The sequence below is a fragment of the Stenella coeruleoalba genome, assembly GCF_951394435.1.
Source record: "Stenella coeruleoalba genome assembly, chromosome: 14".
NCBI classification, from domain to species: Eukaryota; Metazoa; Chordata; class Mammalia; order Artiodactyla; family Delphinidae; genus Stenella; species Stenella coeruleoalba.
In genome coordinates, this window is record NC_137160.1 from 24,806,334 (window position 1) to 24,819,532 (window position 13,199).

Sequence of the window (13,199 nt, forward strand, 5' to 3'; positions counted from 1 at the left end):
CGGGAGGGAGCGCGCGGCCGCCGCTGAGGTCACATTCGCGCCGCCTCCCCGCCCTCGGCGGCCCGGCTGTTCCCTCCAGCGCACACTTCCTAGGGCCTTGGTCCAGTCCGGTGTAAATGTCTTTTAAACGGAGACAGCGCTCTCCTCCCCCTTCCCTCCCGCGCGGCGGCCAGGGGATCCGTCGCCAGGGCCTTTAAAACAAAACGAATGAATGAAGCGTTAGGGCGAGCGCGCGCGGGACAGCCACTGAGAAGCTCCGCGGTCCGGGTCTAAATCCGCCACCGACCCGCTCGCTTCGCTCCATAACTCGCCGGCGAAGCCTGTTCGGTGCTCTTGGGTCTTTCCATTTCTCCTCTGATTCCGCCAGGTCTCAGTCGACTCTGGGAGCTTCTGTGCTCCCCACCTTTATTCGCCCCCCCCTTTCGTCCCCCCCCACCCCTGCAGACCCGGGAGGGGGTGGCGGTGGCGGGGGGCGGGGTGGAGAAATAGCTTTTAGAAACCCGATCTGTTGTTTGCGAAACACAATCGCTTTTTTTTTTTTTTTTAAAGCGACAGGGTGTCTAGACGGCCACGTGACGAGGCCGGAGCCGGGCGCGCCACTGCGCAGTGGAACCAGCAGAGCAGAGGGCTGGGGGGGGCGGGGGGGGAGGCGGGGAGGAGGCGGCGGCGGCGGCGGCGGCGGCTGGGGGCGGGGGAGGGAAGGGGGAGGAAGGGGGAGGGAAGGGGGCGGGGGCGGGAGGCCTTGCCGGAGGCTGTGAGCCCTGAGCACACTCGCTCGCCTGCTCGGCGCACGGAGGAACCTGTCCTCGAGCCGCGCCAGCCGAGCCAGCCGGGCGCCGTGCTCGGTCCGCTCGCCGCGCCGGAGAGAGCTGCCCGAGACAGAGCCAGCCCGCCGGCGCCGAGCTGCCGAGCGCACGGCCCAGGAGCCCCTGAGTGCGGCGCGGCGAGCCCCCGGCGGCGGCAGAAGGACCCGAGCGCCAGGAGAGGGCGGACGGGGGACAAGGAGGCTCCCGACCGCGACGAGGAGAGTCTCGGAGGAGAAGGCGGCGTGAGGGACACCGGGGCCTCCAGCGGCCGCAGCCGAGTCGGGGCGAGCAGCCCACACGGGGAGCCCCAGCGGCCGGCCGCGGCCAGGGGAGGGGGCGCCGGCGGTTCCCGCACTAGAGAGCAGAGGGCGAGAGCGCGCGACCCGCCAGCGGCCCGCCGCGGCCGCCGCGCCGCCCTCCCCCGCGCTGTCAGCCCCGCGGGGCGCAGCCGCCGCCGCAGCATCTTCTGCCCCTGCGCCCCCGCCAGCTCCAAGGAAGTCCCCGCTGAGGACTGGGGCCCCCGGGAGCGCAAGAGGAAAGACCAGAGACTACCCTAAATCACCCAGATGCGAAGGATTGAAGCAGCCTAGCCAAAGCTTTCTGTGGATTAAAAAAATACGATTTTTTTTTTTTTTTGTTGGCAGAAGAAAAGGAGAGGAAGACCAGCGGGGCTCTGCAAGGAAAAAAGGGGGATGTAACTCGTGGATACGTTTTTTCCACCCCTCAAACGTCTAGTTCTACTTTGTAAACATTTTCTTTTTTTAAACCCCAGGTCCAGCCGGACGCCCCCAGGCCTCCGGGGTGCGAGGAGGTGGTGTTTTTCATTTTGGGCTTTGCATGTTTGGTTCTTAGATTTTGAGAGAGCTTCCTTATTTCGCCAGACATCTCATGCGGGGTGAAGTCCACTCAGCCCCCTCCCCCGAGTCTTCGTGTGTACGGAATTCAAGGCGATCCGGTTACTAAGGATATAGAGGAAAAAAATAAATCGCGTGCCTGCTTTTTTTTTTTTTAATTGCCAGTTTCTCCCCACCCCCAAATTAAGTTGCTTAGCAAGGGGGAAAGAGGCTTTTTCCTCCCTCCAGCAGCCCAGCCGAACGCCTTTCGTTTTTTGCCCTCGCGGATCTTCCATGTAGGCAGCCGAGGCTGGCGAGCCCGACACTCGGGAGCCGCTGCGGGGGGGCCTCTTTTTGGGGAGGCGCCGACCGGGGTAGGCTTCGCCGCCCCCAGGGAAGCGGCGGCCGCGTTCCTCCGGGGTGCGCCGGGGCCCGAGAGCGGCGCACGGCGCGGGCCGCGAGGGGTGGGGCAGCCGGAGCGCAGGCCCCCGAGCCCCGGCGGGCGCCCCCGGGCCCCCGCGCGCGCCCCGGCCTCCGGGAGACTGGCGCATGCCACGGAGCGCCCCTCGGGCCGCCGCCGCTCCTGCCAGGGCCCCTGCTGCTGCTGCTGTCGCCTGCGCCTGCTGCCCCAACTCGGCACCCGACTTCTTCATGGTGTGCGGAGGTCATGTTCGCTCCTTAGCCGGCAAACGACTTTTCTCCTCGCCTCCTCGCCCCGCATGTTCAGGACCAAACGATCTGCGCTCGTCCGGCGTCTCTGGAGGAGCCGTGCGCCCGGCGGCGAGGACGAGGAGGAGGGCGCGGGGGGAGGCGGAGGAGGAGGCGACCTGCGGGGAGAAGGGGCGACGGACGGCCGGGCGCATGGGGCCGGTGGCGGCGGCGCAGGCAGGGCTGGCTGCTGCCTGGGCAAGGCGGTGCGAGGTGCCAAAGGTCACCACCATCCTCACCCCCCAGCCGCGGGCTCCGGCGCGGCCGGGGGCGCCGAGGCGGATCTGAAGGCGCTCACGCACTCGGTGCTCAAGAAACTGAAGGAACGGCAGCTGGAGCTGCTGCTCCAGGCCGTGGAGTCCCGCGGCGGTACGCGCACCGCGTGCCTCTTGCTGCCTGGCCGCCTGGACTGCAGGCTGGGCCTGGGGGCGCCCTCCGGCTCGCAGCCCGCGCAGCCGCCCTCGTCCTATTCGCTCCCCCTCCTGCTGTGCAAAGTGTTCAGGTGGCCGGATCTCAGGCATTCCTCGGAAGTCAAGAGGCTGTGTTGCTGTGAATCTTACGGGAAGATCAACCCCGAGCTGGTGTGCTGCAACCCCCATCACCTTAGCCGACTCTGCGAACTAGGTAGGAAGTTGTTCTGCGCCCACCCTCCCCTCCTTCTGGCGCTCAGGTGGTGCAAGAAAAGCCCCGTTGGGCAGTGTGTTTGTGCAGCTACCTCGCTGGAGGGGAGTGTACATCTCCTCCTGGGAAGAGACTTGGGGGACAAGGGTCGAGAAGGGATTAGGGGAAACTGGAAAGGTATTCCCTGGGGGTTCCCTTCCAGTTTTTTTCTTCTCTTGCCCCGGGGCGCAGGGGAGGCTTTGGGCATTGCTCACGCACACACTCTACACACAGGGGGTTAAAGATTAGATGCCCTCATTTCCGGATTAGCCAAGGGGTGCAGAAAGAAGTGGGGGTCACGCCTCCCCCGCTCTGGGAAAGGCGTTGAGGTGTGTGGCCGAGTTGGATTCGGTCCAAGGCCGCCAAGGAAGACTGGGAGAAGCAGTTGTAAAGGCTAGAGAGTAAGGCTCTCCTTTAGTAAATAAAGAGGGTCACGTCGGGCACAAGGGGCCGGGAGACTGCCCTGGCCGGCGCAGCTTTGGGTTTTGAGGCAAGGAGAGTTAGGATGGAAGGTCGCGCTGGATATCTGCTCCAAACTGTGCCACCCCAGGGTGAAAGAGAACAAGCAGTCAGGAGAAGTTGGGTGCCCCCTGCTTTTTCCATTCTTCCAGCACAGGAAAGCAGTTACTGACTGTAGAATGGTCTGCCCCCAGCGCCTCCGTGAGGATGCTGCCCCTGGGGCCTGGGCTGCTTCTCAGTTGAGACCCCAGTCTCCTCCTCTTTATCCTCCCGGCCTCCATTGATTCCCTTTTCAATACGTCTTTGTGCGGGGGCGGGGTGCACATCGGGCGCCCACAAATCCAAGTTCACCAGCGCTCTTGGGGTGCACCTCCCAGGTGGGCTGGCAAAGGGGAAGCCCGTGTTCCCCGCGCGGGTGCGGAGCGGAGCAGCGGTGGCGGAGGTGAATTGCACCCCTGGGGGACGGGGCGGGGGTGGGGTGGGGCGGTGGGAGTGGGGTGTGAAGTTCTGGGACGGGGAGGGGGCTTTGTGGCCCTGCTGCCCTGTGAAGTGAGCGGCCTCGGCCGAGCCGCGGCCGAGCCGGTGGTTTCCAACCCGGCCGGCCGAGCGCGGCGGCGGCGGCGGCGGCGGCGGCGGCGGCGGCGGCGGTGGCCGCAGACGTGGAGGAGCGGAGCGCCGAGGCTGGCGCCAGGCGGCCTCTTTTGTTTATCTGACAGCTAAATATCAAGGCAATCACCGCCCCGCGGCCCTGCCTCCAACCCCCACAGCTAAGACAAACAGTTGGGCTAAAAGAATGCCTCTGTTATCATAAGTTTCTATCTCTTTCTCATGGCTCGGCCTTTATTTTCTCTTTCTTTTTTAATTCCAGAGTCTCCCCCTCCTCCTTACTCCAGATACCCGATGGATTTTCTCAAACCAACTGGTGAGTAGATGCTTTTAAAAATATCCTTCCTATCTTAAGTTAGAAATGGAGTCTCTAGAACGCGGATGTGTATGCCTAGGCAGCGGCGTGGGGAGACGCTGGACTTTCCCCGAGGTTGTTATAGGTTGCCGATGTTGAAAGTTTGGTGGGTTTTTTTCTGTTTTTGTTGTGACTGGAGCTGGCGATAATGTGTGTGTGTGTGTGTGTGTGTGTGTGTGTGTGTATACATATATATCTTTTTGCAAAGGTGTTTGTTTCCTAGATATTTCCATTTTGTTCCTTTTTTCATGTATTTGCACTCCATAACCCAAGTCGGCTCAGCTTTTAACACGTGGAATTTGATCCACGCCGAAGCATCTCGGGAGCCAAATGGGACAGGTTGATGGGCAACGTCGGAGACGTTGTGAGTGCCAGAAGTATCTCAGTGGGAAGAATGGATAACCCGATGGGGGAGGGAAGACAGTTTTTAAAAAGTGCAGAGACGGACCTTGGTTTGGAGCAAGAGATTAGAAAAGTTAAGAAGTAAAGTCCACAGCCCTCTCCTGGTTTTCCCGGAGTTCCTGGTGAGGGCTAGAATAGTTTCTAGCAGAGCTCTGCCTGCCTGGTGCTTTGTCACAGGCTGGCACGGGGCCGGGGCAGAAGCCCCACTTGAGACTGACACCACCTCAGTTGCGCTCGTCTGCATTCAGCTTCTGGCAGGCAGTGCAGAGGTTGACAGTGCCAGGGGAGGAGGGTCTGAAAAACGGGGACTCGAGGGTGACAACTTCGATGGGCCCTTGTTTCCTGGAGCCCCTTCTTACAGCGGGAGGTTCGTTTGCTTGAAAGTAGGGATTGTGACTTTTGTCTACACTGGTGCCTGACAAATGCAGCGCTTTCGACATTTTTATTTTGCCAAGGTTCTGGGAGAAGGAAAAGTGAAGGGTTGGGCCCCATTTCCCTCTTGGAATTCTACAAGTCCTTCCGCCTCATGAGTTTTGGCTGTTGGGCCTTTCCCCCACTAATTAAAAGTCTTGCTGGGGCGTTGTCCAGAATTAAATACTTTAATGAACGGTGTAAGAGAAGCCCGTGCTCTCCAGCCAGCCCTCCCCAACTACACGATCCCTCCAGTCTCGGAAGGCGTTGCTGCTTGCCTGGTGCCTGTCTAGTAAGTGGCCTGCAAAGCATGTGATATTTTGCTTTCGATTTACAAAACACCAGATAAATAGTCATTAATGAGGAGATAAGCAGCTCTGTATTTGTAACAAATGTTAACTGGAATTACCAAGCTCTGTTTTCTCCAAGAATGTAAGTTGACTAGGTTTTTGGCATCAATACTCAAGAATTCTTTTATGAGCTTAGTTCTCCAAGGGGCTCTCTCTGTCCTGTTTTTGTTTTCCCTTCCATAGTCTTCAAATTTGGAGGTTTTCCTTAAAAGTGAGAAAGAGGGAGGCCAGTTACCTTGGCCCCAGGGGTAAAGAAGACTAGGGCGAAGTGTTCTGAGAAATTTCCTAAAGTCATAGGAAAGAAGGACTACATTCTCTTGGGTTTCCTGCAGAGATACCTGGACAGATCTGTTCACCGGATTCAAGCAGTCACCCTCTCAGGCCAGGACCTCATTTTCAGCGAGTGGAGTGATATATTTATTCATTAGCAAGTGTTGACATTAGGTAGCAAAATGTGTGCAAACAGAGAAGCCACAAAGACAGGAATGTGCCATTTCCAAGGGGGAGAAAAGTTCTCCAGATCGGCCAATAGGAAGTGATTAACCTGCCAATCGGAAACTCACAGCTTGGTTACTCACCCAAAACGTTTCTGTAAAACAAAACCAAAAAAAAAAAAAAACCCCCAAAACACTCCAAAGCAAAAATCTAACCCTCCTCTCCCCCCGCCAAACCAGAAAACCCCAAAACAAAAAAAAAGGAGTGAAAAGCATCACCTTTGTGTAAGGATGTGAGGGTGCTAACCGGCGAAGCCCCTGTGGTGGGAATCTCCTGGCGCGCTGGAGGGCTGCCAGGGCTGGGCCTGGTTTTGTTGGCTGCTGTAGCCAGAGATGTTGAGGTCAGACACACAGATGGGATGCTGCCCCAGGTTTTTCTCTCTGCCTTGCACATGGGGGAGAGTATTTGGCTGGGGAACTTAGATCAGCTGCTTACATTCTTAAGTTTCTAAGTCGTAGGTTGCATTTTTAGTCTTGGGTTACTAGGTGAGAACCAGCCGTAAGGTTTACAGTGGACAGCTATTAAAATCCTAACCAGTTGCACAACTAAGGGAATCTCTTCTGTGAAGTCTCCAGCTTGGGCAGAGGCAGTGGGAAGAGGCTGGGGCCTGGTCCCCCTGCAGCCCTGGAGGAATGCTCCGGCTGAAAGTTGGGAGCTCCATTTTGCTATGGTTCAAGCCGTTCCGCTGCAACCTCTGGCATGGCCTGACTAGGGAGGCCTGGGTACTCTGTGGTTCGGAGTCAGCAGGATCTTCTGGGAAGGAGTGTTAGACATGGCTGGATGTAGGAGTAGGGTGGCTGTGACTTGAGGCTCTCAGAAGTCAGGACACCCGCCCCCCGCCCCCGCCCAGCCCCATCACACCAGGAGTAAGAGCAGGCTGTTAGAATGAGATCTCAGTTTATGGAGCGGGGATGCTGGGAGGGATTGCTCTGTAGGCTCTGCTTCCTGTGTCCTCTGTATCTGAAGGTCTGAAAGATTTGAAGAATGGCTTGGCGGGGAGGGGATGTTGCTGGGTACATCTACTTGCTTGGGCTGGGGATCCAGGTGACCATTGGCAGATAGATCGAGCCTCCAAAGCCTAGTTGAGAAGTCTGGGACCTAGTCCTGCATTTACCTTTTAACTCAGGCCACTCTTAACTTTTTCAGGCCTGGTTTTAAACCCACGTGATCAAGGAGTTAGGTTAGATGATGCATTCATTCACTCATTTATTGGCTCACTCATTCAGTCATTCTACATACCTGATGTGCCCGCCTAAAATGCATTGAAGATTCCAATGCATTGGTTAGTGCTTCTGTAACCTGGGTTGTGGATTGGGGCGGAGCTGGGGTATAGTGGTGGTGGTGGAGGCTTCTCTGTCCCAGACGGTAGGTACTTAGGTAGCTCAGAACTAAGTTGACAAGAATATCCTGGCTGTCTGGAAACCATTCTCTGAATGAGAGAAGTGGGGTCCCCAGCTCTGTCGCCTTGTACCCTTTGCAGCAGCTCATTCCTTGGCTGTTCCCAGGCATGCATCTTTGAAAGCTCTCTTACTGCTGGGAGAGGGGAACGAGGCTCCCACAAAACCCAGCGCTCACTGGATGCTTGGTAGTGTTCAGCGGTGGAGAAGAGCCAGGAGTAGCCTAGCGTTTCTGGGTGTACCAGCCTGGGCTCTGGGGAGCAGACGACAAGGCAGTAGCTGAGAACCCTGCCTTCGGGGAGCTACCTCAGCAGAGCTTTTCTGTGGGTGAGAGACGGAGCTGTGGCCCTTGACCTATACTAACTTGTCAGGAGCTTGAGGCCCGTCTGGGTACTGAAGACTGTCTCAGCCCAGCTACCTTCAGGGAAGAGAGTGAGGACGTGGCCTACCCTGGGACGGAGGGGGCTGAACCCTTGGGTATGGTCCAGCTCACTGGGTGGCCCCTTGGGCTACTCTGTGATACCTCAGTTTACCTGGGTACGTGTCAAACAGGTATACCTTGCTACTTCACAGGGGTGGTAAGGAGACCTAATTAATGTTTGTAAATCCCTTCTGAGATCAAAGGGCAGAGCACCATTTCATAGAAATGCTTGTGGTTGCCAGTGTGGAGCTGGCTTAACCTTTGATCTGAGACAGGCTGACAACCCTGAATGTGGTCCCAGCTCTGCCCCGAGATGTGGGCTCTTCCTTTGAAACACACCTTGTCCCTGGGATTCAGCCAGCCAGAGCTGGTGGGGGAGGGAGGGAGTGGCCGCGGATAAGTCACCATGGGGGTGTCTTCCCTTTGCGGGGTAGGTAGAAGCCAATCTCCAACATAGTGAAGGCCATCGAAGTAGTTTAGAAAGTGCAGGCTCTACACTCTTTAACCAGCAACTCCATTTCCTGCCTGCCCCTATTGTTTTCCATTTGATTAAGTGTATCCTGTAAAACTGTATATTCCTGTTAGGAATCAGACTTTACCCTGATACAGTGAAATTACCCACACAGTCTTTTCTCTCTCCCCTGCCCGCCGCTGCCCCTCCTTTGCTTCCTCCTTCCCAGTTTAGAAGAATTCTTGAAAAGTTGTTCTTCCAGCCTGAGAGAGAATGCAAGAGAGGGATTAGAGAGAGGACCTCAGAGTTGAGTGGCCCAGCCCCTCCCCCCTTTTACCAGGCACTGGAGACAGCTGCTGGGCCCCTAGAGAGCTCTGTGGCTACCTGCCCCTGGACTACTCTTTCACTCGGCTTCCTATTCGCCCTCTCGGCCAAGTGTTTCCAGGGGGAAACTGGTAACGCACCCCCCGGGGACATCCTGCTAGTGGCCTGGGGTGGAGGGACTGGTGTTTTTGCTTTGGAGCTGGGACGCTCCTTTCCTGAACCGGCCTTTCTCTATGGATTTCAGTAAGTTTGGCATGGCCAATGGTGCGTGATACGCTTGTGGGGTCTTGTGTATTTTTGTTTCGAGGGACTAATTCGTTGTGGCTCGTGGCCATTATTTTTTGTTTTAATTGCTCGGAGGGAGGTTGAGAAGTCTGTATATTTCTCATCTGGAATTGGCATTATCCTCATGACCATTTAGGTCATTGTGCTGAGCACCTGAGGGTGACAAAGACCTTGAAGAGAAGGTTCTAGTCTAGTTCAGGCAGACAGGATCTGAAGGGAAAAAATCAATAAAGACAGCAGAAGGAAGTTACAAGTACTGGGTGCCAGAAAGATTTTATAGGAACTGAGGCAGGGAGCCTTGCAGGCCTGGGGTTGCCTGGGAGGGTTTCCAGAGATGGGGAGTTTGGATGAGTTTGGATTAGGGAGCCTTGCTGAAAATGTTCTCTGTTGTCCTGATGTGGCGTGAGGGGTTGTTCACACAGGTGTGTACATGAGTAAAATTCATTTCATCGAGTTGCACTTAAGATTTGTATTTTTTTATACTTATTATACCTCAGTTAAAAAGGAAGAAGTCCCTTCAGCCCAGCACCAGTTCTTCCTAAAGAACTGGGAAGTCTGTCTTTAAAAAGATGAGAGTGGCAGCGAGGCCACTGGATCCAAGCAGAGAGGCCATGCTTTGGGAAAAGATGGGAAAGGTGGTGGAGAGACAAGAACCGGGCGTCCTTTGACCTTGGGAACTACCTGGTTTCCTCAATGGGGGACTTGCCATAAAAGAGAAATTCCAGCCAGTCTGTCTTGACTAATGATTAACTGGCCGCCCGGAGCCCAGACGGGTGACAAGGTGCTGTGGTCTGTCTTATGATGGGGGGCGAAGCCTGAGCAGCCCATTAATAATCAGCATCGCGGCCGGGAGTCACCCGTTTGGAATGTGTGGTTTCTCTTTAATGCTGTTTAGAATGTGCTTAAAAATTAATCTTGGTGTTTTTATTTATTTATTTCTCTCTTCATATCCACAGCAGACTGTCCAGATGCTGTGCCTTCCTCCGCTGAAACAGGGGGAACGAATTATCTGGCCCCTGGGGGGCTTTCAGGTGAGCTGCTTTCTCTTACTTTCTTGGCAATTCGAAGACCTCCTGAAATGACTGGAGACTGGAGGAATGGAGGTGGCCTTCTGCCACCCCAGCTGGTCTGGAATTAATTCTCACTTTTATGTGCATGAAACTGGATGTATCCGTGATGACTCTGTTGCCCTTCAGCTCATCCTTCTGGGCCATAGATCTGGAAGTGTGGGGGCCAGCCGGAGGGCTGGTGTTGGGCCACGTTTCGTGGTTATTGTTAAGCAGCTCCCGACTTGAGGGGCTTCCACTTGGTGACTTTGGTGTCATTAGTTCACGGGTTTAAGCCCTTTTTTGCTCTCACTCTCAGTGCATCGGGTGCCTTGAAGGGAATGGATCCACCTTTGGGGCACTTGTAGAAGACAGACCCCAAGTGTAGGATGGGAGTTTAGAGTAGATGGCCTCGGTGCTTCTTTGCAAATCCTGCTTCCCATCCAGCTTTGTGCAGAAGTCTGCAGTGCATGGTGGGGACCCTGCAGACAGTAGGTGCTAATACTGTTACCCAGCAGGGAAGGTGTCCCTCAGGGCCCACAGGTGTGAGCAGGGGCCTGGACTCCCAGGCTGGAGAGTTATGGAATTGGGTGAGGGGCACTGGAGAGCCTAAACATCATTGTCCCTGAGAGACAGGAGAAGAGAGTGATAAACTTGGAGAAACTCATTAGCAATGTAAGTGGGAGACATTTCCATTCTGTTCTAAATATGTCCTGTTTTCCACCTGTTTTTCCCACCCCAGTATGCCATCACTGGATTTTCTAAGAACTAGCTAAAACAAGAGGGAAAGTGATCCAGGGGAAAAAAAAAAAAGAAAAAAGAAAATCCAGCAGAGTTCTGGGCATTGGCCCTTGGGACATTGGTGTAGGAGCATGGCAGCTCCGATGGAAGCTATAAAACTGTCTTTGGGCTTCCCTGGTGGCGCAGTGGTTGAGAGTCCGCCTGCCGATGCAGGGGACACGGGTTCATGACCCGGTCCGGGAAGATCCCACATGCCGCGGAGCGGCTGGGCCCGTGAGCCATGGCCACTGAGCCTGCGCGTCCGGAGCCTGTGCTCCGCAATGGCAGAGGCCCCAACAGTGAGAGGCCCGCGTACCGCAAAAAAAAAAAAACAAAAAAACCAAAAAACTGTCTTTGGGGGGGACCATGGTGCACCGTCTTTTGCGACTTTTAACTGGTCAGGTGTCGCTCAGCCTCGGCTCGGTTCATGCTAGCCAGTTCCCTCTGCAGGAATTGAGCTTGCTGAGAATGTCTTCAGGGAGACCCTTGTTTGTTTTGATTTCAGTGCAGTATATACTCTGGCTGTTATCTGAGACAGAGGGTATTGTTTACTCAAAGCTCCTAATGAGAGCTGAACAGGAAAAAAGAGGGACCCAGAAAGGGCAGGGGCTTGGGGTGAGAATGGGAGTGGACCATGGCGGTGGAGGAGGGAAGAACATACCGGGACATGAGAGCTGTGTCTTTTCTGCTTTCTAAGGCTGAGAGAGTTCCGGAAAGAAAGAAAGCCAAGGAGAGGAAAGGGTCTGGGCAAAATAGCACACTCAGGATGTTGTTAGAGGGTTTTATTTTTTAAATTCTGAATGTGCAGGGAGGAGTCCCAGCCCCTCTGAACCACATGAAACAAGCAAGGGAAGTGGTAGCTTTTGAAAGGGGGCTTTTCGGAAGGTTTGTCTTATTGATAACATCTTGTCTGTCTCCTCTGCTGGAGGAAGTAAGGATACCCGCCTGAGCCATCAGCCTCCTTACCTGGCCCCCAGAGCCAAAAGTGTGACAGTGCAGCCCTATCTGAGACGGGTGGGCTTCCAAGAGTTTTTCTAGTCCTAGAAAGAAACTGGGGGTAAAGCAATGATGAACTCCTCCCCTACCCCCAAAGTAACTGCAGCCATTTCGATGAATGAGGAGCTGCTAGGAAGGAGTGCTTGTCTCTGAAGGGATAGCGTCGTTCAACAAAACTGCCAGAAGAAAAAAACGTGATGGGGGGCTCCACATGAAAGAGCATTTGTTTTGAATTTTAGCTCTTGATTTACTAATTCCCAAGGCTTCAAAGTTTCAACTCTTTCTTCTTTCCGTTCAGAGTTGGAGTAGTTTATTAATAATGTGCCGTGGGGGGAAGTTGAAGAAACTGTTTCTTGGGTTGGTGCCCGTGGTTTGGGGGTGTCTGGAGGGGAGGCAATAGGCCCTGAGAAAACCCAGGGCTCCACCCTCTGCCGCGAGAAGGCCCCCCCAAAAGATGGTGGTAGTGGCTCGAGTCCAGGGCGGAGGGTTTTTGCAAATGGAGAAAGCCCAAACCTCCTTTCCAAGAAGTTGATCTTTCCATGGGGGGGGGTGGTGGAGGTGGCCGAGGCCGGTGGGGGGCTGTGGTGGCTGAAGGGGGCTGGGCCAGGGAGGGGAGGGAGGCTGGAGCGGGGAGCCTGCTGTGGCGAGCGCCAGGCCAAGTGGGCATCACGGCGGGGAGCGGGGAAGGTGCCCACAGGGCTCTGCCCCCGCCTCCCCCCTGGAAATCACCTCTCTGAGTGTCTCTTTCACGGGCCCTGTGTGCTGTTTTCCTTCCTGTCCTGGCTGAGATCGGGCTTAATGAATGGGGCTCAGTTTAGGGTGGGAGGAAGGTCGGCAGCGGGAGCCAGGGCTTGATTCTCTTGGCAAGGGAAGAAGGGAAAGAAAAAAACAGCCGAATGTGAAAATGTGGTGCCTCGGGGGTGGGGGTGAGGGTGTGCTTGAAGGCACGCCCCTCGCCCCTCCCGAGATGCCGGGGTGACTCCAAGGCTGGCCCTTCCCTTTCCTGCGCGGAAGGGGAGTGGGTGGGTAGGAGCACTGGGAGCCAGCCCGCTGGCTGCAGGTTGGAATTCCAGCCTTGCAGCGCGGGGCTGGCCGGGGAGACGACAGGCCAGGCCTCTGGGACTCGCAGTGAAACAGACCCCACCCCTGCAAGTTTCCTCAGTCTGGGAAAACGGCACATTTTTAGAAGGCTGGGACTCGGTTCCAGGAGATTGTACTTTCATTTCTGACAGCCGGCTCTCGGAGACAGATGGATTGCTTGCTGCCTGGTTGTGTGTGTGTGTGTGTGTGTGCGCGCGCGCGCGTGCATGTGTATGCGTGCTACAGACCTACAGATAGACACGTGCACAGACATGAGCGGGCAGGCGCTGGGATAGGCCTGGGTCCCTCTCACGCGGGGTAGGTGGACCTCGGA

General features: G+C 55.8%; 1 protein-coding gene across 3 annotated transcripts in view; it reads left to right on the forward strand.

Moving 5' to 3' along the window:
• Positions 1 to 754: 754 nt before the first annotated feature.
• The window catches only part of SMAD7 (SMAD family member 7), a 31,405-nt gene continuing 18,960 nt past the window's right edge, over positions 755 to 13,199 (forward strand). For 2 of the 3 annotated variants that reach the window (XM_079942350.1, XM_079942352.1), the window contains exons 1-3: positions 755 to 2,971; positions 4,335 to 4,388; positions 9,920 to 9,994. In XM_079942350.1, coding sequence (XP_079798476.1) covers positions 2,359 to 2,971; positions 4,335 to 4,388; positions 9,920 to 9,994 — 742 coding nt within the window. In that variant the 5' untranslated portion in view covers positions 755 to 2,358. The remainder of the gene's footprint in view (positions 2,972 to 4,334; positions 4,389 to 9,919; positions 9,995 to 13,199) is intronic. The other variant, XM_079942351.1, reaches the window with a different exon arrangement.